The sequence below is a fragment of the Mus caroli genome, chromosome 5 (assembly GCF_900094665.2).
Source record: "Mus caroli chromosome 5, CAROLI_EIJ_v1.1, whole genome shotgun sequence".
In the NCBI taxonomy this organism is placed as follows: Eukaryota; Metazoa; Chordata; class Mammalia; order Rodentia; family Muridae; genus Mus; species Mus caroli.
This window is the reverse complement of record NC_034574.1, coordinates 30,776,938-30,799,873: the sequence shown is the minus strand read 5'-3', so window position 1 is coordinate 30,799,873 and position 22,936 is coordinate 30,776,938. Positions and strand designations below refer to the sequence as shown.

General features: G+C 51.0%; 1 protein-coding gene across 17 annotated transcripts in view; it reads right to left on the bottom strand.

The window, feature by feature from the left end:
- Positions 1 to 22,936, bottom strand: part of Ablim2 (actin binding LIM protein family member 2) — a 124,094-nt gene that overhangs the window by 28,185 nt on the left and 72,973 nt on the right. For 7 of the 17 annotated variants that reach the window (XR_003836711.1, XM_021161741.1, XM_029477527.1 and 4 more), the window contains 7 exons: positions 22,426 to 22,503; positions 18,745 to 18,894; positions 15,947 to 15,979; positions 14,357 to 14,477; positions 12,332 to 12,430; positions 6,612 to 6,713; positions 5,949 to 6,002 (listed from right to left, as the gene is read on the bottom strand). Coding sequence is in view for 16 of the 17 variants with exons in the window: in XM_021161741.1 (XP_021017400.1) it covers positions 5,949 to 6,002; positions 6,612 to 6,713; positions 12,332 to 12,430; positions 14,357 to 14,477; positions 15,947 to 15,979; positions 18,745 to 18,894; positions 22,426 to 22,503 (637 nt within the window). In the remaining variant the exon portion in view is untranslated. The remainder of the gene's footprint in view (positions 1 to 5,948; positions 6,003 to 6,611; positions 6,714 to 12,331; positions 12,431 to 14,356; positions 14,478 to 15,946; positions 15,980 to 18,744; positions 18,895 to 22,425; positions 22,504 to 22,936) is intronic. The other 10 variants (XM_021161740.1, XM_021161745.1, XM_029477528.1 and 7 more) reach the window with 5 other exon arrangements.

Here is a 22,936-nt window from a genome sequence, read left to right as displayed (position 1 = left end):
TCCTCATGTATCTATCCACTAACCTGCCCATCAACCATCAATCTGTCCATCCATCCACCCACTCACCCACTAAGCTGTCTATCTATCTATCTATCTATCTATCTATCTATCTATCTATCTTTTATCTATTCATGTATCCACCAATCAATTGCTCCATTCATCCATCCACGCATTATTCACCACCCACTCACTAAGCCATCTATCATCTGTCTGTCTGTCTATCTGTCTACCTACCTACCTACCTACCTATCTTCCACTTTGGATATGTGTACCCACTAACTGACTCACCCACTCCTGTATCCACCGTTCTCCAGTTATTCACCCAACCACCCACCTATGCTCTCTTTGTTCGCTTCAGTCTATTCCTTTGTCCATGGATGCATCCATTCATCCATGCTGCCCTTTATCTACCTGTCCCTCATCATGTTGGGTGCCTGCTACCTAGCCCTTCAGTATTCGTCCTCTTCTTCCTTCTCACAGTGTGCACCTGCCCTGTCCTGAGCACAGGAACACGAGAAACAGACATGATCCCTTTCTGCCTCCGTTGATAGACTTTGTTCTCCCTGCAAGGAGTATAAATTACAAGGCCTAACCTTTGCTCACAGAGAACTGGGCACAGATCTGCCTCTACACTGAGCAACTGATAGGAGATGCTCAAGGTCACAGTAGCATCTGATGTGCCTGGTGCTTGCTCCAGTGACTTGCATATTGACCTCCAACAGATAAGTGGACACAGAGAGTAGATGGCCACAGCACAGTGGCCCCAGAGCCTCCACAGAAGCCAAGCACCATGCTTCTGCTAGTACCTACCCTTCCATAGCTCTGGCTTCCAGGTAGTCACCGAGACTGTTACAGGGTGATCAGGGCAGTCTGTGGCCACCAGGTATTCTCAGCTCTGGTCTCTATGGGAGCTCTGCCTGCCTTCGGTGTAGAGCCACCCTGCCAGTGTCTAGTGTTATGAGTCCCCAAGCACAGGCTTTGACAGCTAGGCCCTAGGCACACCTGGTTGATGCTATCCCTCTTAAGGGAAGGAGTTTCTGAACACACAGGGAAGTAATCAGGGGCTTGACCTTAGGGTTCTCAGGCCTTAGGGTTCCAGAACAGTGGGGGTCTTGGTTCTCTATTCAGGTCCAGATGGGTCTCTGAGAACTAGACCCACAGACAGGACTTCTCTTGCCCAGCACGAATCCAACCTATACAGTTATACAGTTTAAATTGTTTTGGAATTACACTGAGAATGGAAGTGTGTGTGTGTATGTGTGTGTGTGTGTGTGTGTGTGTGTGTGTGTGTACATAATGGGAGCAATTCTATGGATTCTCTGCTTCACAAGGCAGGGATGTACTTGGTCATATGTGCTGGGGGCAATTCTGTGCTTCACAGGGTAGGCTGGGCTTGACCATCATTATATTTCCAGCCCTGAAGTAGAGCCAAACACATGGTGGATGCTCAAAGACTATACTTCAGATAAATTAGTGAAAGCCCCTGGCATCTCTTGGCACTTGGCTTCCTTCTGTGAAGTTGACTGAATGGCATCTGTTTGCCGACTGTTGCCAGGACTGACAGTGATGTCAGAGGAGAGGATGTGGAGCCAGCACCTATGCCCACTGGCTTCTCTCCCACCCACTGTCGCTCTTCCAGAGAAAGGGGCTTATCGTGCCTTCAGAAGACAGAGAAACTCCTCTTAGCCCCACAGGCCTGTGCCTAAAGCCCTCTCTGGAAAGACTCACTTCCTACCACACATGTCCCATGTCCCTTAAGGAATTCTACTAGACTTGACCCATGGGAGTACCAAGTTTCTAATGTTCTTTGTGCACGCAGAGTCTACCTGACACCTTGCCTCTCATCACATCCTAGAAGAAGACTCCAAACCAAAGTGAGACTCAATCTTTTAGGAAAGAAACCCCTAAGAGGCGCAACAAGCTGTTATCCATATCTCAACTATGGACCAAAGAACTGGGAATACATATGTCTTACTCGGATGGTGGCCCTCCCTCCGATAGTGGTCCTGAGAACACAGGTGGCCAGATGAGCATCTTCTGCCTGCCAGGCCCCTACTCGCTCACTCTGTCTCAGGCTCACACTTGCTTAGAAATCAAACAGAGAATTTGTGACTCCATTCTGCACCTGGACAGTCAAGCTTCCTGGGAAGTCTTTGAGGAAGCACCATTTGCCTTAGACAGTTGTAATGGCCATTGTAACCTGGATTCATCTAGGAAGTGAACCTCCAGCCAGGCCTTTGGGGAACATTAGTTTCTGGGCATGCCCATGAGGAAAGGGTTAATTAGTTTAGCTGAAGTAGGAAGACCCACAGCAAAAGTGGGTGACCCATCCCCAAGTTGTATAAAAAGGAGAAACCAAGCCAAGCACTGCCCTTTGATGCCCTTGGCGTCCTGACTGTCCATGTGATGTGACTTCAAGGTCCTGCTACCTTGACGTCTCTGCTAAGACCGACCACACTCTTGAACTCTGAGCTGGAATAAACCCTTCCTCCCTTCGGTTGATTTTTGTCGGGGTGTTTTATCACAGCAACAGGAAGACTAAACAACAGTCTAAAAACAGGTGCTTCCCTTCCTTTGAGAGACGGCGTCCAGAGAGCCCCTTCTGTTCGCGCAGCTCTGCCATTTTCAGAATTTGTCTGAAAGCACTGTGAGGCACAGAGCTTGCTCCCAGTTTTCTGAAGAGAATGAACCTGAGGAGGGAAGCATTTCTCCCTGCTAAGTCTCTGGATGAGGACAGCCGTGTTTCTTCCCATAACTGCCTCCCCAAGGTGACATGGTTGGATGCTGCTTGTGTATGCAGGTGTGTGTATATGTGCATGTATGTGTGCATATGCAAGTATGTGTGCACGCAGGTGTGTGTGTGTGCAGATATGTAGGCATGCAGTTGTATGTGTATAGGTATGTGTGTATGCAGATGTGTATGGATGTGCAGGTATGTATGCATACAGTTGTGTGTGTGTCTGTGTATGTGCACAGGTATGTGTGCATGCAGTCATGTGTGTGTGTGTCTTTGTGTGTGTGTGTGTGTGTATGTATAGGTATGTCTGCATGCAGTTGTGTATGTGTGTAGGTATGTATGCATTCAGCTGTGTGTGTGTATGTGCAGGTATGTATGCGTTCAGCTGTGTGTGTATGTGCAGGTATGTGTGCATGTAGTTGTGTGCATGTGCAGGCATGTATGAATGCAGGCATATGTGGGCACTCAGGTGTATATGTGTGTATAAGTGAGTGTGCATGTAGATGTGTATGTACACACACATACACACACACACACATACACACGTGTGTGTGTGCGCATGTGACTATAATTTCATATGAAACCCAACAGCCCACAGCGGCTGCTGAGGTGCAGACCATCCTGAAGCCTCTGTCCTGAGCAGCTGCCACGCCCTGTGCCTCCTGACTGGCAGGTACTGCAGGTCCTCTTCTTGCAATGTCTGGTGGTACAGGGATGCTCCTGAGCTCTCTCACCCCTGCTTGCTCCCCTTCCATCACTTCCTAAGTTGCGTCCTCTCTTTTTCTTCTTTAACACGACCAGTAAGCAACAAGCAAGTAGAGCTAGAACTGTTATCAAAATACAAAATGTCAAAAGATGACAGCCGCCAGGGACAAGGTCAGAGGCCAGCTGCACAATAGTGATTGCCTCATCTTGCTCTCCACACCAAGTGTCACTTCTACCCAGTGGGCACAGAGGCCTGGCTACCCTTGTGGCTCCCAAAAGCAGAAATGAGACTCAGGCTTCCAAGAAGAATAACAGTAACGGAACCCAGAAGCATCCATGTCCAGTGACTTCGCAGTGGACTGGGGTAAATGCATCAGGGGAAAGGCGTGGCTGCTTTTAATATGCTAAATATAGGATCTTAAGCTAATGAAACAGTCTTGTGATTCAGATGGCCCCAAGGGCTGTTTCAAGCTGGAGTGAGGATTAAAATAATGTTGCTCATGCCTAGATCAGGCTCCCGAGCTCCTTGGGGAAGGCCTATGGCCAAGTTGCCTTGATGGAGCAAGCGCTTGGGGGAGGGGGGTTCAAGCACACACACATGTACACAGGCATGCATGCACACAATGTGTGTGCACACACTACCATCTGAAGTTGGGAGTGGGGAGGGCTTGTGAATACCAAAGGTCTCAATCAAATGCATGAACTGGAAAACAAAGGCACTGTGGGCATCTGTATTTCCCAGGGGTTTTTAAAAGGAGCTTCTGTGCCACTAAGGCTTTCTCGTCACTTTAGAGTTTGCATGGCTCGCTGCGTTCCTATCGTGAGTTTGCATTGCTGAACGCCTGGCAGAGGCTGTGCTCTCTAAGATTTGATTCTTTACAGAATCAGCATACAGAATCCTGGCCTTGGGCAGCTGCTCCGGGTTTCTTCAAGCCTGCAGACAAGCAGGCTTATACCTGTCTTATACCTTATACAAGGCTGGTGACTGGTAACTGTGAACCTGACCTCCCCTGGGGGCTCAGTAAAGGATTTGAACACCAACACTGTCTCAGTGTGGCCCTGTCAGACACTGGTGGTCAATGTCATCAGGTGATTTTTCTAACCCTCCCCCTTGCCAAGGCCAACTCAGCTTGGACCATGGATATTAATCACACAGTTAAGCTGCCAAGTGGAGATGAGAGATAGCAGTGGCTAATTAAGGCCCCGTAAGCCAAGCTTTATCCTGGGCTCTGGAGAGCATAGAGATCGTGGCCCTCCTCAAAGACTGCCCAGCATGTGCTGCAGGGGTCACCTAATGAGGTGGTCCTTCCTTTGCCTGGGCCTCAGTTTCCCTACCTGTAAGGCTAGGGTGCTGCAGTTCTGTTCCTGGTATAAGGTGTCGTCATAATCCAACTGCCCCCACCCATCCCTTAGGGATACACATACTCTCTGCTTAGATTCTAAAAACCAGGACTTCAATTCCCTTCATTCCTTCTGAGAGGAGGAAGAGGAAAGACACAGAGATGATCAGGGCCTCTCGATACCACTGAGGAACCAAACCCAACCCCAGTAAGCTGACTGGCACTGGTCAGTGTGGGAAGCATTTCCTTCAGCACATCGGAGCAAGAGCCGTCCATACGGGAACCTCTGCTCTCTCTCGCCTCTAGTGATGGCTTTAAGTCTCCACTGTGAACAGCCGTTTACAGTTTTGAACTGTTTCCACATTTGTTCTTCCATGAGTACCTCAGGCCCAGTCCTGGAGGAATGAGGGCAAAGGGGACAGAAAGGGCAAGGGGAAAGGACATGGAGCAGAGGAGGTGGAGGACAGCGAGAGGGGGTTCTGATTTGCAGACGAGGAAACTGAGGCTTTTGGCACTGCAGTGACCTCCCCAGTCACCCAGAAATTGAAACTCTGACTCCTTTTGAGTCCTGCTCCACAGCTCAAGTAATTTCCTCCCTGTACATCTGTCCCAGGCAGGTCCATGTGGAGAAGATGTGGGGATGTCAGAGGGATAGGAGACACCCTTGCTGCAAGCCACCTCTAGCTTCTACACAATGAAAGGAAGCCCATTAGCTGAGAACAAAGCATCCCATCCTATCACAGATATTCTCAAAGATGGGACCTAAAGTCTCCCTAAATTGTGACTGGTTCCAAGTCATTATTGTTTCCAGAGATCAGGCCTGTGTCAGGTCATGGTTAAAAAGCCCCCAGTCCCTCGCCATCTCGACTGGGCCCCTCATAGTAGCATCAAAAATACCAAATAAAGGTTCTCAATTAGCACACACGCCCCAGCCCCAGCCCCAGTCCCAGCTGCCATGCACCAGCCTCTGCACGTGTCTCCTCTCTTGTGAAGAGAGGCCTCCCAGGAGTCTATGAGTGAGTGTACATTTAATGTTCAGACAGCAGTAATGAGCCTCCCAGAGCCTCAGATCAGGACACAGCAAAAGGAGCAAGCATTCAGAAGCAAGAGGGTACAACAGACATGCAGGCAACACACGGCAGCGGAGTCCATCAGACCGACCATACCGTGCTGTTTGTAGATAGGGGGTTTCCTATAGATGTTATCTTTTACGCCAGTGTCTGGGAAAGAAGAAGGAAAGAGAAGGAAAGAATGTGAGGAGGAGGAGGAGGAGCAGGGAGGTGGCTGAGATGCTCTCCACCCAGGGGCTTCTGGCAGCTCCTGGCTCACCCAGCCCAGAATTACCAGAAAGGTTTCAAAACTGCAAGTGGCCAAGGCTGAAGCCCCACACCTCCGTCAAGCATCCCCCAGTTTAAACACCACCGCAGATCAGAAGGGGACAGGAAGGGAGGGGGACAGGGGAAGCAGCAAGCAAGAATCATGGGTCACCAGGATGCAGCTAACTCAGACTCTTTTCTCTACCTTTGACCAGGACAAAAACATTTTCTCAGTATTTATGAGACTTGGAGAAAATCCCAAGTGTATGTCAGTTTTCATGGAACGTGCAAACACATTGCATTAGGAGTTTTGTGTTGTTGATCTGTAGATAATTTTTTCTCTTCCAGATTGGCCTTGCACTTGTGACCCTCCTATCTCAGTGCTGAGATACCTGGTATGCACCGCTACACCCTACTCCATGGAGTAGCTTTTAAGGAAACTCAGTTTGAAGATGCTCAAACAGTTGTGGTCAAGATGGTGCATGAGAAACCGACAAGCACGCATGAACCTACCTGGGACGTGGAAGTGTCTCGGAGCCTGCTGGTAGGTAGAGGAAGGAGGTCTGCTGTCGGAGTGCACTGAGAGACTCGGGGTGCTACGGCCACTTTCGCTGCCTCCAGATGGAAGAGCAGAGACAGCATATGAGGAGCAGAAAGGCACAGCAGAAGGTTTCAGAGCTGATCTGCAGTGAACCCTCTCTCCTGCCTGAAGGAAGCCCATGCCAGAGCCTTCCAGCCCGGGCCCTATGACTTCTGTTTCAATCTAGAGTGTGCCTGGCTTTAGGGGGTGTAAGGGACAAAGGGGCAGTGATTGGAGAGCCAAGAGCATGTTAGTGCATGGGCAGTGGGCAGAGCCCAGGATCCTGGGGTGTGAACACACACTGCAGGCTCATTATTCCTGCCTCCCTGATGTAGCTCGTGCAGGAAGGTCCTGCTTGCTTGGAAATTGCACTGAATAACTGTGAGAATAGGACTAAGGTATGGGAATGGGTCAAAGCAGCCCTCACAACCACAGAGGAGGCTCTGCCTGTGTGGGGAACTGGGGATCCCATCAACTTCCACAGTCCCTAGATACGGCTGCTTCTGGCAAGCAAAATGAGGATGCTCTACTGCCTCAAACCTCTCTCGGCTAGAGCTGTCCTGTGTTCTGTGAAGGAGGCCGTGTGGTCAAATCACCCATCAAAGACACCTAGTGACCTGAGTGGATGCCCCGCCTCCCGCCAATGCAGGACGTGATGGACAGAACACGGTGGTACTGGACATGGGATGAGGAGTACAGCTCACAGCAGGACACCCCGAGGCACAACTCTTCCCTTCTGTTAGACTCACTGAACTCTGCAGTAGCTGATAGGGCTACTGGCCAGGAACGGGCTCTCTAGATCTATGAACCTTTGAATGGCAAAATCAAGCCGCAGGACTCTAAAGCCAATGGGACAGAAACCAGGCCTGGATGGACTGGAGACAGCAAGGGACATCACAGACAGGCAGGGGATGTGGGGCTGGCTGGCTGGAGAAGGGCCAAACCAGTGGCCACTGAAGGAGACTGATGGCTCCTACTTTGGGTGTCTTCTCCTGCCTGAGCACGGTCACTAATTTTGCCTGTAAACACCGGTGAAGCTTTAAAGACCAAAGATTTTGTTCTAGAATGATATAGACCCATCTGACTTTGGCTACATAGGCTAAGCTTCTGCTCCTCCTAGTGGCAGTGGGGACCTCACCTCAGGGAAATGGGAAGCACAGACTGTCTACACATGAGGCCATGACTCAGTGTGTCGCATAAGTCATGACAGACACAGCGGCTTTGAAAACACAACTGTAGGCCCTCTACCAGGGCTGGAGACGGTCCTTACTGGATACCATCCCTGAGCTCAGTCTCTGTGGCTTAGCCTTTCTTTCTCTATCTTGCCTTCATGATCATTTCTGTCATCCTCACACGGTTGGTTGAGGATTCTAAATTGGTCCAACATCCCTGTCCTCTTCAGAGCTCGGCCTACAGTGTGATGTCCCCTGAAATGACAAATGTGATTCCTACCCATGTGCACTCACTAGAGGAGAGGCTACAGTTTTTAAGATGTTTAGAGGGGCCAATACCAAGGGAGTCGAGACAGTGTAATGGCCTTGATGCCCCACAAGGACCCTGTCACACTTACTATAGGATACTTCAACACCAGCCACCTTGGTCCCTGCCTGAGATGCTGCCACCAAGTCTTCCTCATCCCCTGTCTGACATGCAAGGCTCTTCCCAGAGTCCACACCATCTAGACTTTCCTGAGTTTAGGCTCAGGATCCACCTGGCTGACAAAAAGCTCAGGAGGGCCAGGCCATCATGGGGCCTTTTCCTTTTCTGCAAGCATGCTTGCCTATCTGATGTGGCTGAGAAAACACCCTGTTGACCTCGACCCTGCAGACCTGCCTGGAGCTTTGTTGTAAGCTTTCGTGGAATGCCCATGTCAGTCCCACACAGCAGGCACCATCTTACCTCCTCTGGAGGGCACTACACCATGTGAACTGGGCACTGACTACTTGGAAACCAGCTTTCCCTACTGATCCTAAAAGATAAGGCCCCTGGGCTCCCAATGTCACCCAAGGACAGGCATGGAGGCGCCCTTGTCCAGGCTCATGACTCTTTATGAAGGCATCATATCCAGGGTGCTTCTGATACTTCCCAGGGAAAGGCCCTGTTACAGGGCTGGGCAGCCCCAGGTCTAGTGCGATCCATGGCTTCTTTTTATTTGAAGTCAATATTTTGCTTTGGAATGGCTTTAAATGGTTCTGGAAGGTGCCCTCACACAGGGCCCACTTCTGAGTTCTGACATGCCTCCAGGACCTGGAACCATTCTATCATGCTAACTACACTTGGAGTCTAACCCACTTTTACTTGAGATATTTTCTGTCTTAGGACCCATTCAGGATATCACACTACACCCACTGTCACATCCTGGCTTCTCGAAGCTGTGACCAGCATTCCTTGTCACTGAAGATCTTGACAATTCCTAGACTCTTGACAGGGGGAGGGGAGCTATAGAATGTCCCTCAGCTGGGATTGTGAGAGACAAGGGTTATGGATTTAGGAGGAAGGTTACATAGATGGTATCTCATCCCTGTCACATCACCCCCAGGGCACTTACTGACTTCACGATCTAGAGTTGGACCTGATACCTTGCCTGGACACGACACCTCTCAAGGTCTTAGCACACACTTGGCTATGCAGAGGAGGGAGTTCTGCTTACCTCTGTGACCCACTATCTCCACAAATTCTGGGGCATTCTGTGCAGAAGTTAGTCCCTTGTGCTCTTATTTAGCTGGTCTTTTTGGTATAGATTTGTGGACATTGTGTCATCTATGAATCATTGTGTCATCTATGAATCATCTATTTTCTTGTTGCAACTATAGTTGCTATGGCTGCAGTTGGTCCTGGCCTTGAAGGTGCTATAGTTAGTTGGCCTTGGCCTTAAAGATGCTATGGTTGTCTCTAGTCTTGAAGATGCTGTGCTTGGCCCTGACCTTAAAGATGCTGTAGTTGGCCTTGAAGATGCTATAGTTAGCTCTGGCCTTGAAGATGCTGTGCTCACAACCACACATCATGACCCTTTGAGGTCCATAGCCAAGGCATGTATAGTTTCTATCCAGAACTTCCTCTGAGTATTGTACACAGCTCCTGAAGCTGAGGGACCAGGGCTTGGGGACCTGTTTTGGAGCTCAGGAGGGGATCCTTGGCAAGATGAGATTCACCTACTGGGCACAGTGCATGCTGGGACTTTCACCTGAGGCTCTGTCCCTGATTTTTCTGACTCTCTTCCTTTTCATGCCACTAGTACTTATCTTCCAGTGTGGCATTATCTTCCAGTTAGACCCTAGAAAAGTGACATCAGCAGCATAGAGTCCCCTTGTGAACCCACGTCCCCTTTCTTTGCAGCCTGTTTATTATCAAGTAAGAGTCAGGTTTATACCTTACACCTTCAGACCAACCAAGGTCTGAAATTGACAGTAATATGACAATGGCTTTCACCAGCCCCTCACCTGACTGTAGGTGTTGGGACAGCGAGGCTCCAGGCCTCGAGACTCAGTGGGAGGGTATGATGTCTGAGCTGGGTGGAAGATGGAAAGAGGGAGGGAAGAGGGGCTCTGCCACTGTTTAGCTAGGTCAGGTCAGGAGAGTGCTGGACCAAGATGGCATGTCTAGCTGGGAGCACTCAGCCATCATCAGACAGTGAGGTATCTCCACTGTGTTCCCAATACTGCAGAGCACTCATGGTGGTATGAAGGAATTTTCTAGAGATTTGGCAGATGCCACAGCTATAGCTGTGTGCTATGGACAGGGTGTCCAGAGACTAGGAGCAGGTTGGTTCTCAGGAGACTCGAGGGAAGGACCTATGTCTGTGCTTTGCTCTGAACCTCAAGCAGGCACTCATCCAGGGTCTCTACCTCCTCAAGACATGTTCTGAAAGATGCTGGAGAGCCCAAGGTCACAGACTGCCATGGAAGTCCACTGACGGGAGGAAACTATGGGTCTCTGTGCACTCCCCATAAGAACAGGAGCAGCCATAGCCAATGTCTAGCACATCTTTGGTCACAGACTGACCATCAACCCAGAGTTATATCAGACCCACCAAAGGCAAGGGCCTCACAGGGCCACTAGGCAAAGGGAAGAAAGATATCAGACTCCAAGACCTGTCTGACTCCCCCAAGCTGATCAGTTTCCCTGTAGGTTCTGGAAGCACCTCTCACTCTGCTGAGGCTCCCACAGACATATGACATACATGAACTAAGGTCCAAGAAGCCACTCTGCTACTCTGGGGATATAGCACCGAGGGCTGTGCATTGTCACTGGGAACTTAATCCCTGCTAGAGACTGGGATATGTGGAGAGTCCAAGAGGCAAGGAAGACATGACAGTGGCAAGCACTCTGCTCCGTGGACAGAGAGTGCCTCGAGGGATGAGAATAAAGATGGAGGAGAATGGACCATTCACTGACTGCTAGTGATGGAGCTGCTGGCTGCGCCTGTGCCTGTGGGAAGGTGCCCACTGCATGGCTACAAGAGACAGGGAACTTAATGCATCACCTAGGGACTCCTGAGAAAATCATTGCTATGCTCTCTAAATCCCTAAGTGTTATCTGTTGTGTCTTTATTAGCTAGGCTGTGCAACAAAACTCATAGCTCAACAGCCTCTCATTTCTCACAGATCTGGAGTCATGTTCAAAGCCCAGGAGTAGTTTGTTGTTATGATTGTTGTTTTGTTTCTGCTTGTTTTGCTGCTGCTGTTGCTTCTTCTTCTTCTTCTTCTTCTTCTTCTTCTTCTTCTTCTTCTTCTTCTTCTTCTTCTTCTTCTTCTTCTTCCTCCTCCTCCTCCTCCTCCTCCTCCTCCTCCTCCTCTTCCTCTTCCTCTTCTTTTGGTTTTTCAAGACAGGGTTTCTCTGTGTAGCCCTGGCTTTCCTGGAACTCACTTTGTAGACCAGGCTGGCCTCAAACTCAGAAATCTGCCTGCCTCTGCCTTCCGAGTGCTGGGATTAAAGGTGTGCGCCACCACGCTGGGCTGCTTTATTTTGTTTTAGTGGTATTTCACGCTGGCCTGCTGACTATTTCTCCACTGATCTTAAATATGCAAACAATGCCCAAGGCCTCCTCTTTGCTTTACAAGGCCAGCGGATGAGAGTCCCACCTTGTGACCCCTCTGCTCTACATCTGTCACCCTATCTGCCTTAACATTGTTCCTTCAAACACTGCTGTATCGAGGTTCGGCCATCAATCCATGAACTTGGGGTACACATAATCCAGTTCTTAGCGTGGAAGAAATCACAAGGGCATCTACACCCTCATGCACGTATACAGGTCTACAGGACATGGATTAATGGCTTATGGCTGGCATTATGGCTTGGAAAGACCCAGGGGTTGGAGCCACCAGGGGTCTGAGGCTGTAGACGTCACCACCTCTCCACACCTCAGCTCCTGCTGCTCCTGCAGGCTAACACTAACATCACCCCACCATGTAGGGCTGATTGAGGAAGTGTACGATGACTCCCCCACCTCCAGCAAGGTGTTCGCTGAGGTGCTCCCTCCAGCTGTCCTCCTAGTGACAAATCACCCTGTTTTCCTTCCAGGAACATGGACACACTGACAAGAATAGAGCCAGACACACACAACACAGGAAGTACACAGGCATGAGACACAGGGCTCTGGAAGCCATGCGGAGACATGGGACGAGCACCCCCCGCTGTGCACTGCACGCCTTACCTCGGAAGTAGGGGATGTAATGATGTCTGAACACGGATGTAGGGCTTGGGTGTTGGGACAGGGACAGACAGCTACTGGTACCAACACTCACAGTACCAGCTGCGGGCAACAGAGAGCAGTCAGTAACCCTGGGCTCCTCCACCCCAGAGCCACCAACTTGCCCTAGTCCCCACCTGCCAGGGACATTGCCCCTCTGCTCTCCTGGGGCACCTGAAGAGGATCACCCAGAAGGTTGTGGGCCATCTCCTTCAGGTGGGGTCAGGAGAAGCTGCCTCTGAGACACAGGGTGGCAGCCAGAGCTTGGAACACCTCTCTGGCCCTGCCCATGGCTCACTTTGGGGTGTCCTGTGATCAAGGACAGTGGGAGGGCAGCTTCCAGAGGTCAAAGAGTGGTCTGTCACCAGCATTCTCATGGTACTTGCCAGTCCAGATACAAAGCTTGGCCTCTGGGCTTTACCCCTGACTAAGCAGTCAATAGCCAGGCCCTCCTGGTGATGCCAAGTCAGGGGTCAAGTCACAAGGGACCTGAGGGAAGGGCTCAAAAAAGCCACTGCTGTCCACACACCTGCTCACCTGTTCACCTTCTTGCTCGTTCATTTAGCCCACTCACTAACACATCGCCATTCACTGACTCAGTCTTTCACTAATCCACACGCTCATTCTCTCAATTCGCTCGCTTAATCATTCACTAACCCATTCATTCACTCACTCATTAACTCTCTGACTAGCCCATTCATTCATTCACTTATTCATACATTCATCCACTCACTAAATCACTCACTTACTAATTCACTCACTCAACCATCCACTAACCCATTCATTCACTTACTCATTAACTCTCTGACTAGCCCATTCATTCATTTATTCATTCATTCACTAATTCACTCACTTAATCATCTGCTAGCCCATTCATTTACTTACACATTAAATCTCTGACTAGCCCATTCATTCATTCATACATTCATTCACTCATTCATACATTCATTCACTCATACATTCACTCATTCACTAGATCACTCACTAATTCACTCCCTCACTCAACCATCCACTTACCCATTCACTTATTCATTCATTCATTCATTCATTCATTCACTCACTCACTCACTCACTAAATCCCTCACTCACTAATTCACTTACTCTCTCATGCATACACTCTCTTTCTCTGCATTTACTGAGCAGGATGGACCAGGCATATTGCAAGGAATCAATGAAAATGATTGCAAACAACTAAGTTGATTTTTCCACAACGTTTTCGAAAATAAGAGCTATGGCCCACAGGTGTGAAAATGGGGCATGCACAGCTGGAAGGGAGGAAGCGGCTTGGAAAAATCCCTCCAAAAGGCAGCGCGTTTGTGCATGGTCCCTGTGGCTTTCGCATGCCAGCTCAAAGCTGAGGAACACAATGCAAACTGGGAGCCGAGTGGGAAGGGTTTGGGGGCGGGGGTGGGGGATGAGGCAACAGGGTGGGAGGCCCTGCTCAGGGCTGTCCCCAGCTGGAAGGACATAGGGACCTTTGCCAATTGCTTTCATAGGATGGTTGTCTTTAGGGTTGCTGAGTGATAGGTCCAGCCTTAGACATCATGACCGGCTGTTATGGCCAATGACTGACTCCTCAGCTCAAGTCCTCCCGATCTACCGTGGGCTCACAACAGACTGTGGCTTGCTTTGCTCTCCTACCTTGTGTGTAATTTCACATCTGACAGCTCTGCAACTGCCCCCAGAAGCCCACTCTGGTTGTTCTGTGTGGAGCTTGGGGCTGTGTGTGTCTCGGATGGGCACTGTGGATTCAGACGCCTCCTCCAGCCCCAGGGTGACTGGCTGCCTTATGGTTGCCTGTTCCCAGGCTTGAGGCAGTCTTTCCCTTATGTCTAAGTGGCCAGACATTCCATGGCCCCACCGGCACCACCCACCACCCCCCCCTTGCCACTTTTCTCAATGAATAAAGAAGCTACTTTGTATCAGCAAACTCATCAAGAAGTACAACCTTGGGGGGGGGGTCAAGGTAAGTGGGGTGGGGGTGAATACCTGGACGACTGTAGTGCTGGGGTGACCGTGAGGTTGGGGTGTAGTGTCCGAGGCTGACTGAGCCGGCAGAGCTGGGACTGGAGGTCCTGCACTGCTTGTAGGACCGATCATCCTGATCCCCCTGGGTAGGAAGACAGTGTGAGAAAACCTGGGTCAGGAGCATGGCTTGCCCTTCACCATGCCCACTGTATTTGCCCTCTAGATCTCAGGGGCAGAAACAACATAACCCTAACAGGCTCTTCAAGCATAAACAGAGCACATCTGGAGAGTGAGGCAGGGCTGAGTCATAGCAAGACCCTTGGCCCCAGTATGGGCCCATTGGATTCCCAGCCTTCCAGTCCATCTGACCCTCCTTGGTGCTAGGACTTCTGGGATGTGGTAGAAGGACCACACCTGCATCCTCCCTACCCTACCCACTTCCTTCCCTCTTAAATCTTCCCGGCACTCTGGACCCGTGGGACAGTTTGAGAACCCTGGCGTGCTCCTCACGTGTGAGGGAAGCTCTTGGTGCTCTGTGGCACCTTCTGAAGGTGCCCTCTGGGGCTCACAAGCCAGCCAACAAGACCACAAGCACTGATGACACAGCTCCTATCTTAGCAGGAAGGGGAGCATCCAGGAGCAGCCAGAGCGGGCGACAGCAGCATGAGATGACATGGCACCATGGTTCCAGAATCAGACCGCCCATCCCTCTAATGTAGCCTGGTGGCCTGGGTCATGCCAGCCCTCTTACCCTCATGTCAACCCCTAGCATCCCACAGCACCAGGGTCCCCATAGTGCCCCAAGTATTGCTTCCCAGAAGGACTGAGGAGGCAGAAGAGGGACTAGGCAGAAGATCTTGCCATCGATCCTGTTTTAGCTACAAGAAGTGAAAGACATTCCTTAGTCTGCGGTGATGAGAAGACCCTCGCTCTTGGGACCTTCTGTGGGCTGGAGTGGAACACCCCCAAGGATGAGGAGGGCAGGAAGCAAACAGCCCCCGTTACTTGGCATCTAGGCCCCAGTTTCCTCACTGGTAAATGGGATACTCCTAGAAACTACCTCTGGATGTTGATCTGGGTACAGGAATTGGGTATAAAGGGATTACAACAGTACCCAGCACAGAAAGAGGGCTCAAAAGTGTGCCATGCTCCTATGCCCTTCCCAGCCCTGGGCTCCACTACACAGACTAGAGTCTGAGGGGCCACAACCTGCACCACTGATTCTGAGAAAAAGGCGAAGCCTTAGGCTGGTATGGAGAAGCTTATCTGATAGCTCAGTTCTCAGAGTTCTCAGAGTTCTCAGCCTCAAGGGCCCAGAGCTTCCTGGATATCGAGTTGGGACAAGAAGTGGACCCCAGCTCACCCACGGATGCCATGACCCAGGCCAGGATCTGCTGGCCAATACCACATCCCCAGTGTCGGTGAAGACTTGTCTGCACACACATGGGGGAACATGCGATGAGATATGATTATAAAAACAGCCAGCAGGAAGAGGCCCCCAGTGAAGTGGCTAGGGCCCTGTGGCCCTCAGGGTACCATGCTGGTCATCTCTATAACCCTGCAGACGGCAGCACCATGAGCACACAGGGCGCAGGCATAGGTGGTGGTTACCTCAGTCGGCGTTGGTGAGAGCAACTGAGGTGACTGTGGACACAACAGAGCAGCCGTTAGTGTGCTGTGCCAGGGTTGCTTTGGAGTAAGAGGGCTGTTGGGTAGCCACAGGCAACTTAGGTTCATGACCTGCAGCTCTAACTAACAAGAAGCCCCAGCACAAGAGGTGGCTTGGTGCTGTTTGAGTCAGCTCTTTCCTTCACTCAGCTCACCAGATCTCATCCACACTCTCCACAGAGACTGAATTCACAAAGAAAGCTGTTGGTGGCTCATGGACCACTGTAGCCACGCCCCTTGTACCACTGTAGCCACACCCCCTGGTCCACTGTAGCCACACCCCCTGGACCATGGTAAGTCACATCCACTGGGCCACTGTAGCTAAACCCTCTGGGCGCATCACTTTCATTTTCTCTGGAGAGGCTAGATGGGGTGGGGCTCAGCAGAAAGAGGGTAGCTGAGGCCACGGGCTGGGAGAGAGCTAGGAGACAAAGGCTCAGAAAAATGGCTCCAGTCCTTGTGCTTCTAGCCAATGGCTCCTCTGCTAGAAGGGTGGTTCTTCCATCTCGGTCTTGACACACAGTGGGTGTGGGGTCCAGAGGCAGCTTACCTGGGCCCATGTGAGGCCTAGCTGAACCTCCCTTGGCCCTGACTTTTTTAGGTGCGACTGAGAAAAATCATTCCCGGGGGCTGGGCTATTATATAGGGGCAGAAATAAAAAACAGAAACAACCAGCCAACAAACAAAAAACAAAACAAAACAAAACAAACCCCCAAAAAACCGCCTCTGTTCATGAGAATGCTCCAGAGGGATGAGGTAGTGAGACAATAAGGAAGCCATCAGCTACTCTGTATGTGATGTATGTGACAAGAGTCCTGAGGTTTTCTATGATGTATTGCCCCAACTCTCACCATCATGGACCACAGAAGGAAGTAGCATTTTAAAGGGAATACCCCTTCCCAGGGCAGCCTGGTACTGACCTCTGCTGAGGTAGGTCTTACAAGCAGCATGACAGAAGGGACGAGCTTGTGGCGGGGCAGATACTGGAGAGGGTGACACCTGAGTTACATACACACACTCCCATGCTGTCCCACTGACCTCTGAAGGGCAAACCTTTAAGTCAGGGCTATCTGTGGGTCCCACGGATCTTGATATTTTGAAGCTGTGGTCTCAGGTGCTGAAAGAAACCTTGGAGGTTTCCAGACCCTGTGTCTGAAATTCTATGCCACACACTTGAGTGGTAACATTGTGTACCATGGATATAGGACAGTGCTGTAACAGCCTGTGGGTTTGCATATCCATATTGCTTTCATCCATGGTGACAGCTTTCCCCATCATGTCTCTCTGAGGCCACTAAAGGAATGCCAGTGCTTCATTCAGGGAGGACCTTGCTGGCATCCTGAGGCTAACTACAGTGGGACTTGAACCCAACTCTGAAGCCTGAATTTCATATCCCCAAGGATCTGCCAGGGAATAGCCAGTGTGTGGTCTTTAGGGGAGAAAAGCCAGGCTTTGGATCTTAGAGGGATATAGTCAAGTTGCTTGACCTCTGACCTTCTCCAGTTGCCTGCTGCCCAAAGGGTAGAGGTGGGCTGGTGAAGCCCACACCCAGTAGCAGGTAGGTGGTGCAGTAGTCACAAGGTTGGTGCCCTTTCCTCCTCAGGCTGCACACCAGGAGGCTCTCTTTGCTCTTCTTGGTCCCTGAGTGGTCATCAGAGCCTGCAGGCTCATCTGGGGACTATAACCTGATGCAGGATCAAGCTCAACACTCAACACTGCTATGTATATACAAGCCCCTGGGTCTTGGCCCTCATGCCCCACAAAGTCTTGTTGAAGCCACAGAAGGGTATCAAAGGAGCATGAGTTAAAAACGACCAGTTAGACATTTGTCCCTGCTGCAGTTAAACACTTGTCCTGAGCGCCACACATAGCCAAAGCCACACTAAAATCTAACAGAAGGAAATGAGACATAGTAGGAACTGCATTCAATTGCAACAGGCAGCTTGAATAAACACATCACCAACAGATGCCGTGGTGGCTTGAGTAGGAACGGCCTCTAGAGACTCATGTGTTGGAATGCTTGACCATAGGGAGTGGCACTATTAGGGGGTGTGGGCTTGTTGGAGGAAATGTGTCACTATGGAGGCGGGGGCTTTGAGGTCATATATGCTCAAGCTATGCCCAGTGTGGCACACTTCTGCTTCTGCTGATCAAGATGTAGAATTCTCAGATCCTTCTCCAGCACCATGACTGCTTGCATGCCACCATGCTCCCTGCCATAATGACAATGGACTAAGCCTCTGAAACTGTAAGCCAGCCCCAATTAAATGTTTTCCTTTATAAGAGTTGCTGTGGTCATGGTGTATCTCCATAGCAACAAGACTCTAATTAAGACAGATGCCTTCTATTTTCAGGAACACTGGGGAATCATGTCCCATACTGTTCAATCAACTTAGGGATGGGCTCAAGGAACCCATGGAGGAGATGCTGGCCTGAGAATGTGGGCTCAAAGCCATATGGTCCAGAAAGGGAAGAGAGCACACTTCATCGTCATAAAACACTCAGAGGCTAGGAAAATGCAGACATTTGCAGTGTGTGTATCCCTCAACCAAGTTCTGCTCGCCTCCACTTCACTCTCAGACTCTCTTCTTCGAGGAGGGGGCGTGGTTGAGTGGGAGTACCTTAAATAAGCCGGACATGTTATCTGGGGGCGAAGAAGCAGAGCGTGTTGGCAATGAGTAAAGTCTGTCCACGAGAGCCAGCACTGGGGAAAGCATGCAGCATGTGGTGAAGAGCCATACCTCGCCATAGCTCTGCCTGTCCCCCACGGCCGAGTGGCTAATGTAGGGCGAATAGGAGATCATGTCGGGGCGGTCGATGTTGTAGATCGCTTTGTTTTTGGGAAGAGCAGCCAAGTCCCTGTAGTCCAGGATCTCATCGCCAAGCTTTGCCTGAGGAAGGAGAGAGCAGAGGAGGGGACACTGGTGTCACAGGCCAGGCCAGAGCCACTCCACAACCAGTAGTGAGGATGGCCTGAGCTTGAAGGGCTCCAGCAGGGTGTGAGCACACCGACACCCGCACCCCCCTCCCCCCGTACCCGTGTGAAGGTGGAGCAGAGATGCAAAACTGAGGTCCTGGCTGCAAGGATAGCCCTGGAGTCAGACACTGAAGCCATTGGTTGTACCCATAATGCATTGATTCAGGGCACGTGCACACACACATGCACACACACACACACACACACACACACACACACACGGATAACTCATCCCACCCACATCATCCTGCCCACAGCCACATCCTACACACTCGTTCTCATCCTCTCTCCTCTCACCTCAGCAGTTTTGAGCAAGTACAGAACAAGCAAGCAAGATGGTGGCTCAGCATTTGACAGGGTGTTGGGATGTGGCCCACTGGACTCATTGACTGAGATGCTGTTAGCCACCATGCTGGCTCAGGTGAGGTCCACCTGGCTGCTGCAGCTCCTGTTCATTCTGCCCACCCTCCTCGGACAGTACCCCCTGCACCCATCCTCACTCTTTGTCCCACCTCCCCTCTGGCTCAGGGAACACCTCAGCTCTTTCCAGCCTTCAGCCCAACTCTGGGCTAATCCCTTCCTGCTCAAGTCTAATTTCTGCACCAGCCTTTGTGTGGCCTCCCCTGCTGGAATTGAGACAAAGTATCAATAGGCACAACAGATGCTGAGCTGGACCACACACAGAAACTCACAGCTGCCTTTAACAGGGAGGCTCACAGTACTCCTACTTATAAAGACGAAGAAGAGTCCAGAGCTCAGAGAGGTTGGGCAATTTACCCAGAATCACTCACCTAGGAAGGTATGGTAGCTATCTGGCCCTAGAACCCTTCCCCCAGTTGGTACTCCCCCCTGTAGGCCCCACCCTAGCTACAGCTACATCATCAAGTGGCTCTGCTGATGACACCTCCAGGCTACTCGCACCTCAGGCCATCCACATCTTTGCTAATTGTCTGTTCAGAACCTCTTGGGCTCTCCAGAGCCCAGCAGCCCTGCCCATTTCCTCTAGGAAGCCTTCCTGACCAATAGGCTCACTCCAGGACACCCTTGGGACATCTGGTAGAGAGACATGCATGTAGACTGAAGGTCTAGTGCTTCACACCTCTAGTTGTGCCTTCTGGGGCCCAGGGCAAGCCTCCAAAGGTCTGAGGTCAAGTCCTAAGCCAGGGTTTGCGGTCATGGACCATCCCACTGGGGCTGTTGAGCTGCCTGGACAAGCATTGCTCAGGAGATCTTTCCCTGAACATCAGTTTATCCCGGTCTCCTCTGCTCAGGTTCCACACTCCCTGCCCCTCAGCCCCCCGAAGTTTCCATCCTTCATCTGAGGGCTTGTCACATGCTATTTCTACTCATGGAGGTCTCTTTCATCCAGGTCAGATTCTCTCTTGGGAGAGCTGCCCTTCTGTGGACTATAGGTCCTCTCCCACATCCCAGGGTCATGGCTACCATTGTCCTGGACCCCACTGGCTTTGTCACCCATTCTTATGATGAGCAACCAGGCTTCTGAACAGATTATCCAACTGGGCCATCAACTGTGCTTCATGTGCTGTCCGCCTGCCATGAACATCTCACTCAAATGCTCTGTAGAGGGTCCTGCAGGCTGCAGTGGAACACCCAGAGACTTGCATTTCCCAGGTAACCAGGAACAATATGTCCATGGCGGGGACAACTCACCTGTCCCCCTGGCTATCTTCACCTAGTCCACAGTGCTTGGGTAGGAGGTCACCTGGCCCTGGGTGGTCCCCTCTTCCCTGAGGCTCCTGTACAACCTGGGCCCCCAAAACCTTGAAGCTTCCTGCTGCAAACAGTGGTTGGCAAATAGCTTATGGCATTAGTTACCTTCTCTGTGCAAAGACCTTGGAAGGTTGCCCTGGCCACAGGTTAAGCTTTCTAACTGATGAAGGCTATTGGTGTGTGTGTTAAGTGGTTTCCCCTTTTGCTTTCTTCTTTACTCTCTGTGAGGCAAATTAAAAAGATGACCATATAAGCCACCACAACGCATACACTCCATAGTGTATACAGTCATACAGTGTGCGGTGACTGGGATTTCACTTCATGCCCATGGCTGCCACCAGAAAGAGGCGCCAAGATCCTGTTCACCGCAGCTTCCCATTGCTGAACAGTAAGTCACACTTACTGTGAGAAAAGCAACCATAAGCCACAGTCCCAAGTGCCCCAGCCGCAGAGCTCACTGGAGGGATAAGGAGGGAGATCATTTCCCCTTCCTGCTGGCCACTGCTATTTTGTATAAACAACAGGCAAGGGCGGGAGTGTGGCTCAGTTGCTAGGGGCTTGCCTACTTTGTACAAGGGCCTAGATTCTGTCCCTGGCAACAGCATATGTCAGCCATCGTGGCACACACCTGTGAATCCCAGTACTCAGAGATATACAGGGAGCCTCACATGCCAAGCCTTAGAAAGCCCTGGACCACCAGTGGAGTTAGATTCGTGCCAGCTTATGAATAAGCCTCCAGAGGCCCACAGAGGGCAGCACCTTGCCTGGGGTACATAGCCAGACTCCTGACCTCATAGGCACAGGCTGAGACTCAGCACAAGTGGGCTCAGAGAGCCCCGGAACCCACTCCCTCCACACTGTGGTCGCAGTGACCCCAGGAAAGATGCTTGCTATTACCAACCATCAGAATGACCCTCTGCTAGCCATTGTGGGAAGATGTGGGCTGAAGATAGGTGGGGGAGAGCGAACCTTATCGCTTTACCATGCTACCAAAGATCCAAGGCCTGGCCAGGAGAGCCGGGGGAGGGTAGCAGAAGGGACTTGCCCCTGTCTCCTGCTTCTCTCCTGTCCTGTGGCTTCTTGAGTCACTATGCTGTCCTCTCAGGACTCTCAGTGACAAACCTCATCACTCAAAACTGGTGCTAGGACACCAGTGCCCTCCTGTCTCTAACCTGCCCTCTGAGGCAACTGTTCTAGCAACTTCTTAAAATGGGTCCAATCTTTTTTATACTTATATGGATGGTCTCCTGCATGCACACAGGCATGCACACAGGCATGCATGCATGCATGCATGCATGCATGCATACATGCATGAACACATTCATCTCCAGTACTTCTCTTAAGGAGCTGGGCAGGAGCCTTCTGTGTTCACAAACAAGGACCTTCCCAGTGGCTCAGGCAAACAACATCCTTCCCTCAAGTGCCCGTGGCTCACTCTAAGTACAGGCCAGCCACACCCTCCTGAAGTGCTATGACCACATCTATGCAGGATGCTTTTCCTCTCATCACCAGCCAGTTAGGGAAAAGGTCCATGTGCCAGGCCACACAGGTGTGTTTAGGTCTCAGGTTCTCAGTCTCTCTCCAGTCTCTACCCATTTCTTCCCCGAGGGAGTGCTGAGTGGCCACTCTCAGCAGACTCTGTAGTCCCCACAGCACTGGCCCAGTGGTGACCCTACTACCACACCATGGCACTCCCCATGAACCCCTTACTTACGTAGATCACACGGCTCGGGGACCCTGACGTGCTGGAGGCAGGCACGGAGACAATGCTCTCTGAGGAAGTCCTGGTTTCCTAGAAGAGAGATGTCCAGGTGACCTGGAGCGGAGTGGCGCCCTCAGGAACCTTCTGGAGATGTCTCCAGGATGCAGGCAGGAATGCCAATGAGCTCAGCAGGTCGAATTTTTCCCTTATTGTGGGTTGAGGGAGGTCTCAGAACAAACACACAGGCTAACAACTGAAGCTGCCACAAACACAACAGGCCACGTGAGGGTGAGGTGTCCACAATCTGATGCTCACTGGAACATCCCAAGGGATGTTGAGGTGAGGTGATCCCGTCTCTGAGGATGGAGACAGGTAGGCATCTAGCAACCCCTTGGTCTCCATGGTACTGGAACCTCTGTTACCCCTCTCCTTGGATGCACTTCAGACCCCCATCCACATCCTCTGCTTCCCTGACCTGACTCTCAGGCCTTCCTCAGCTGCTCCTTCCTCTCTTACCTAGGCT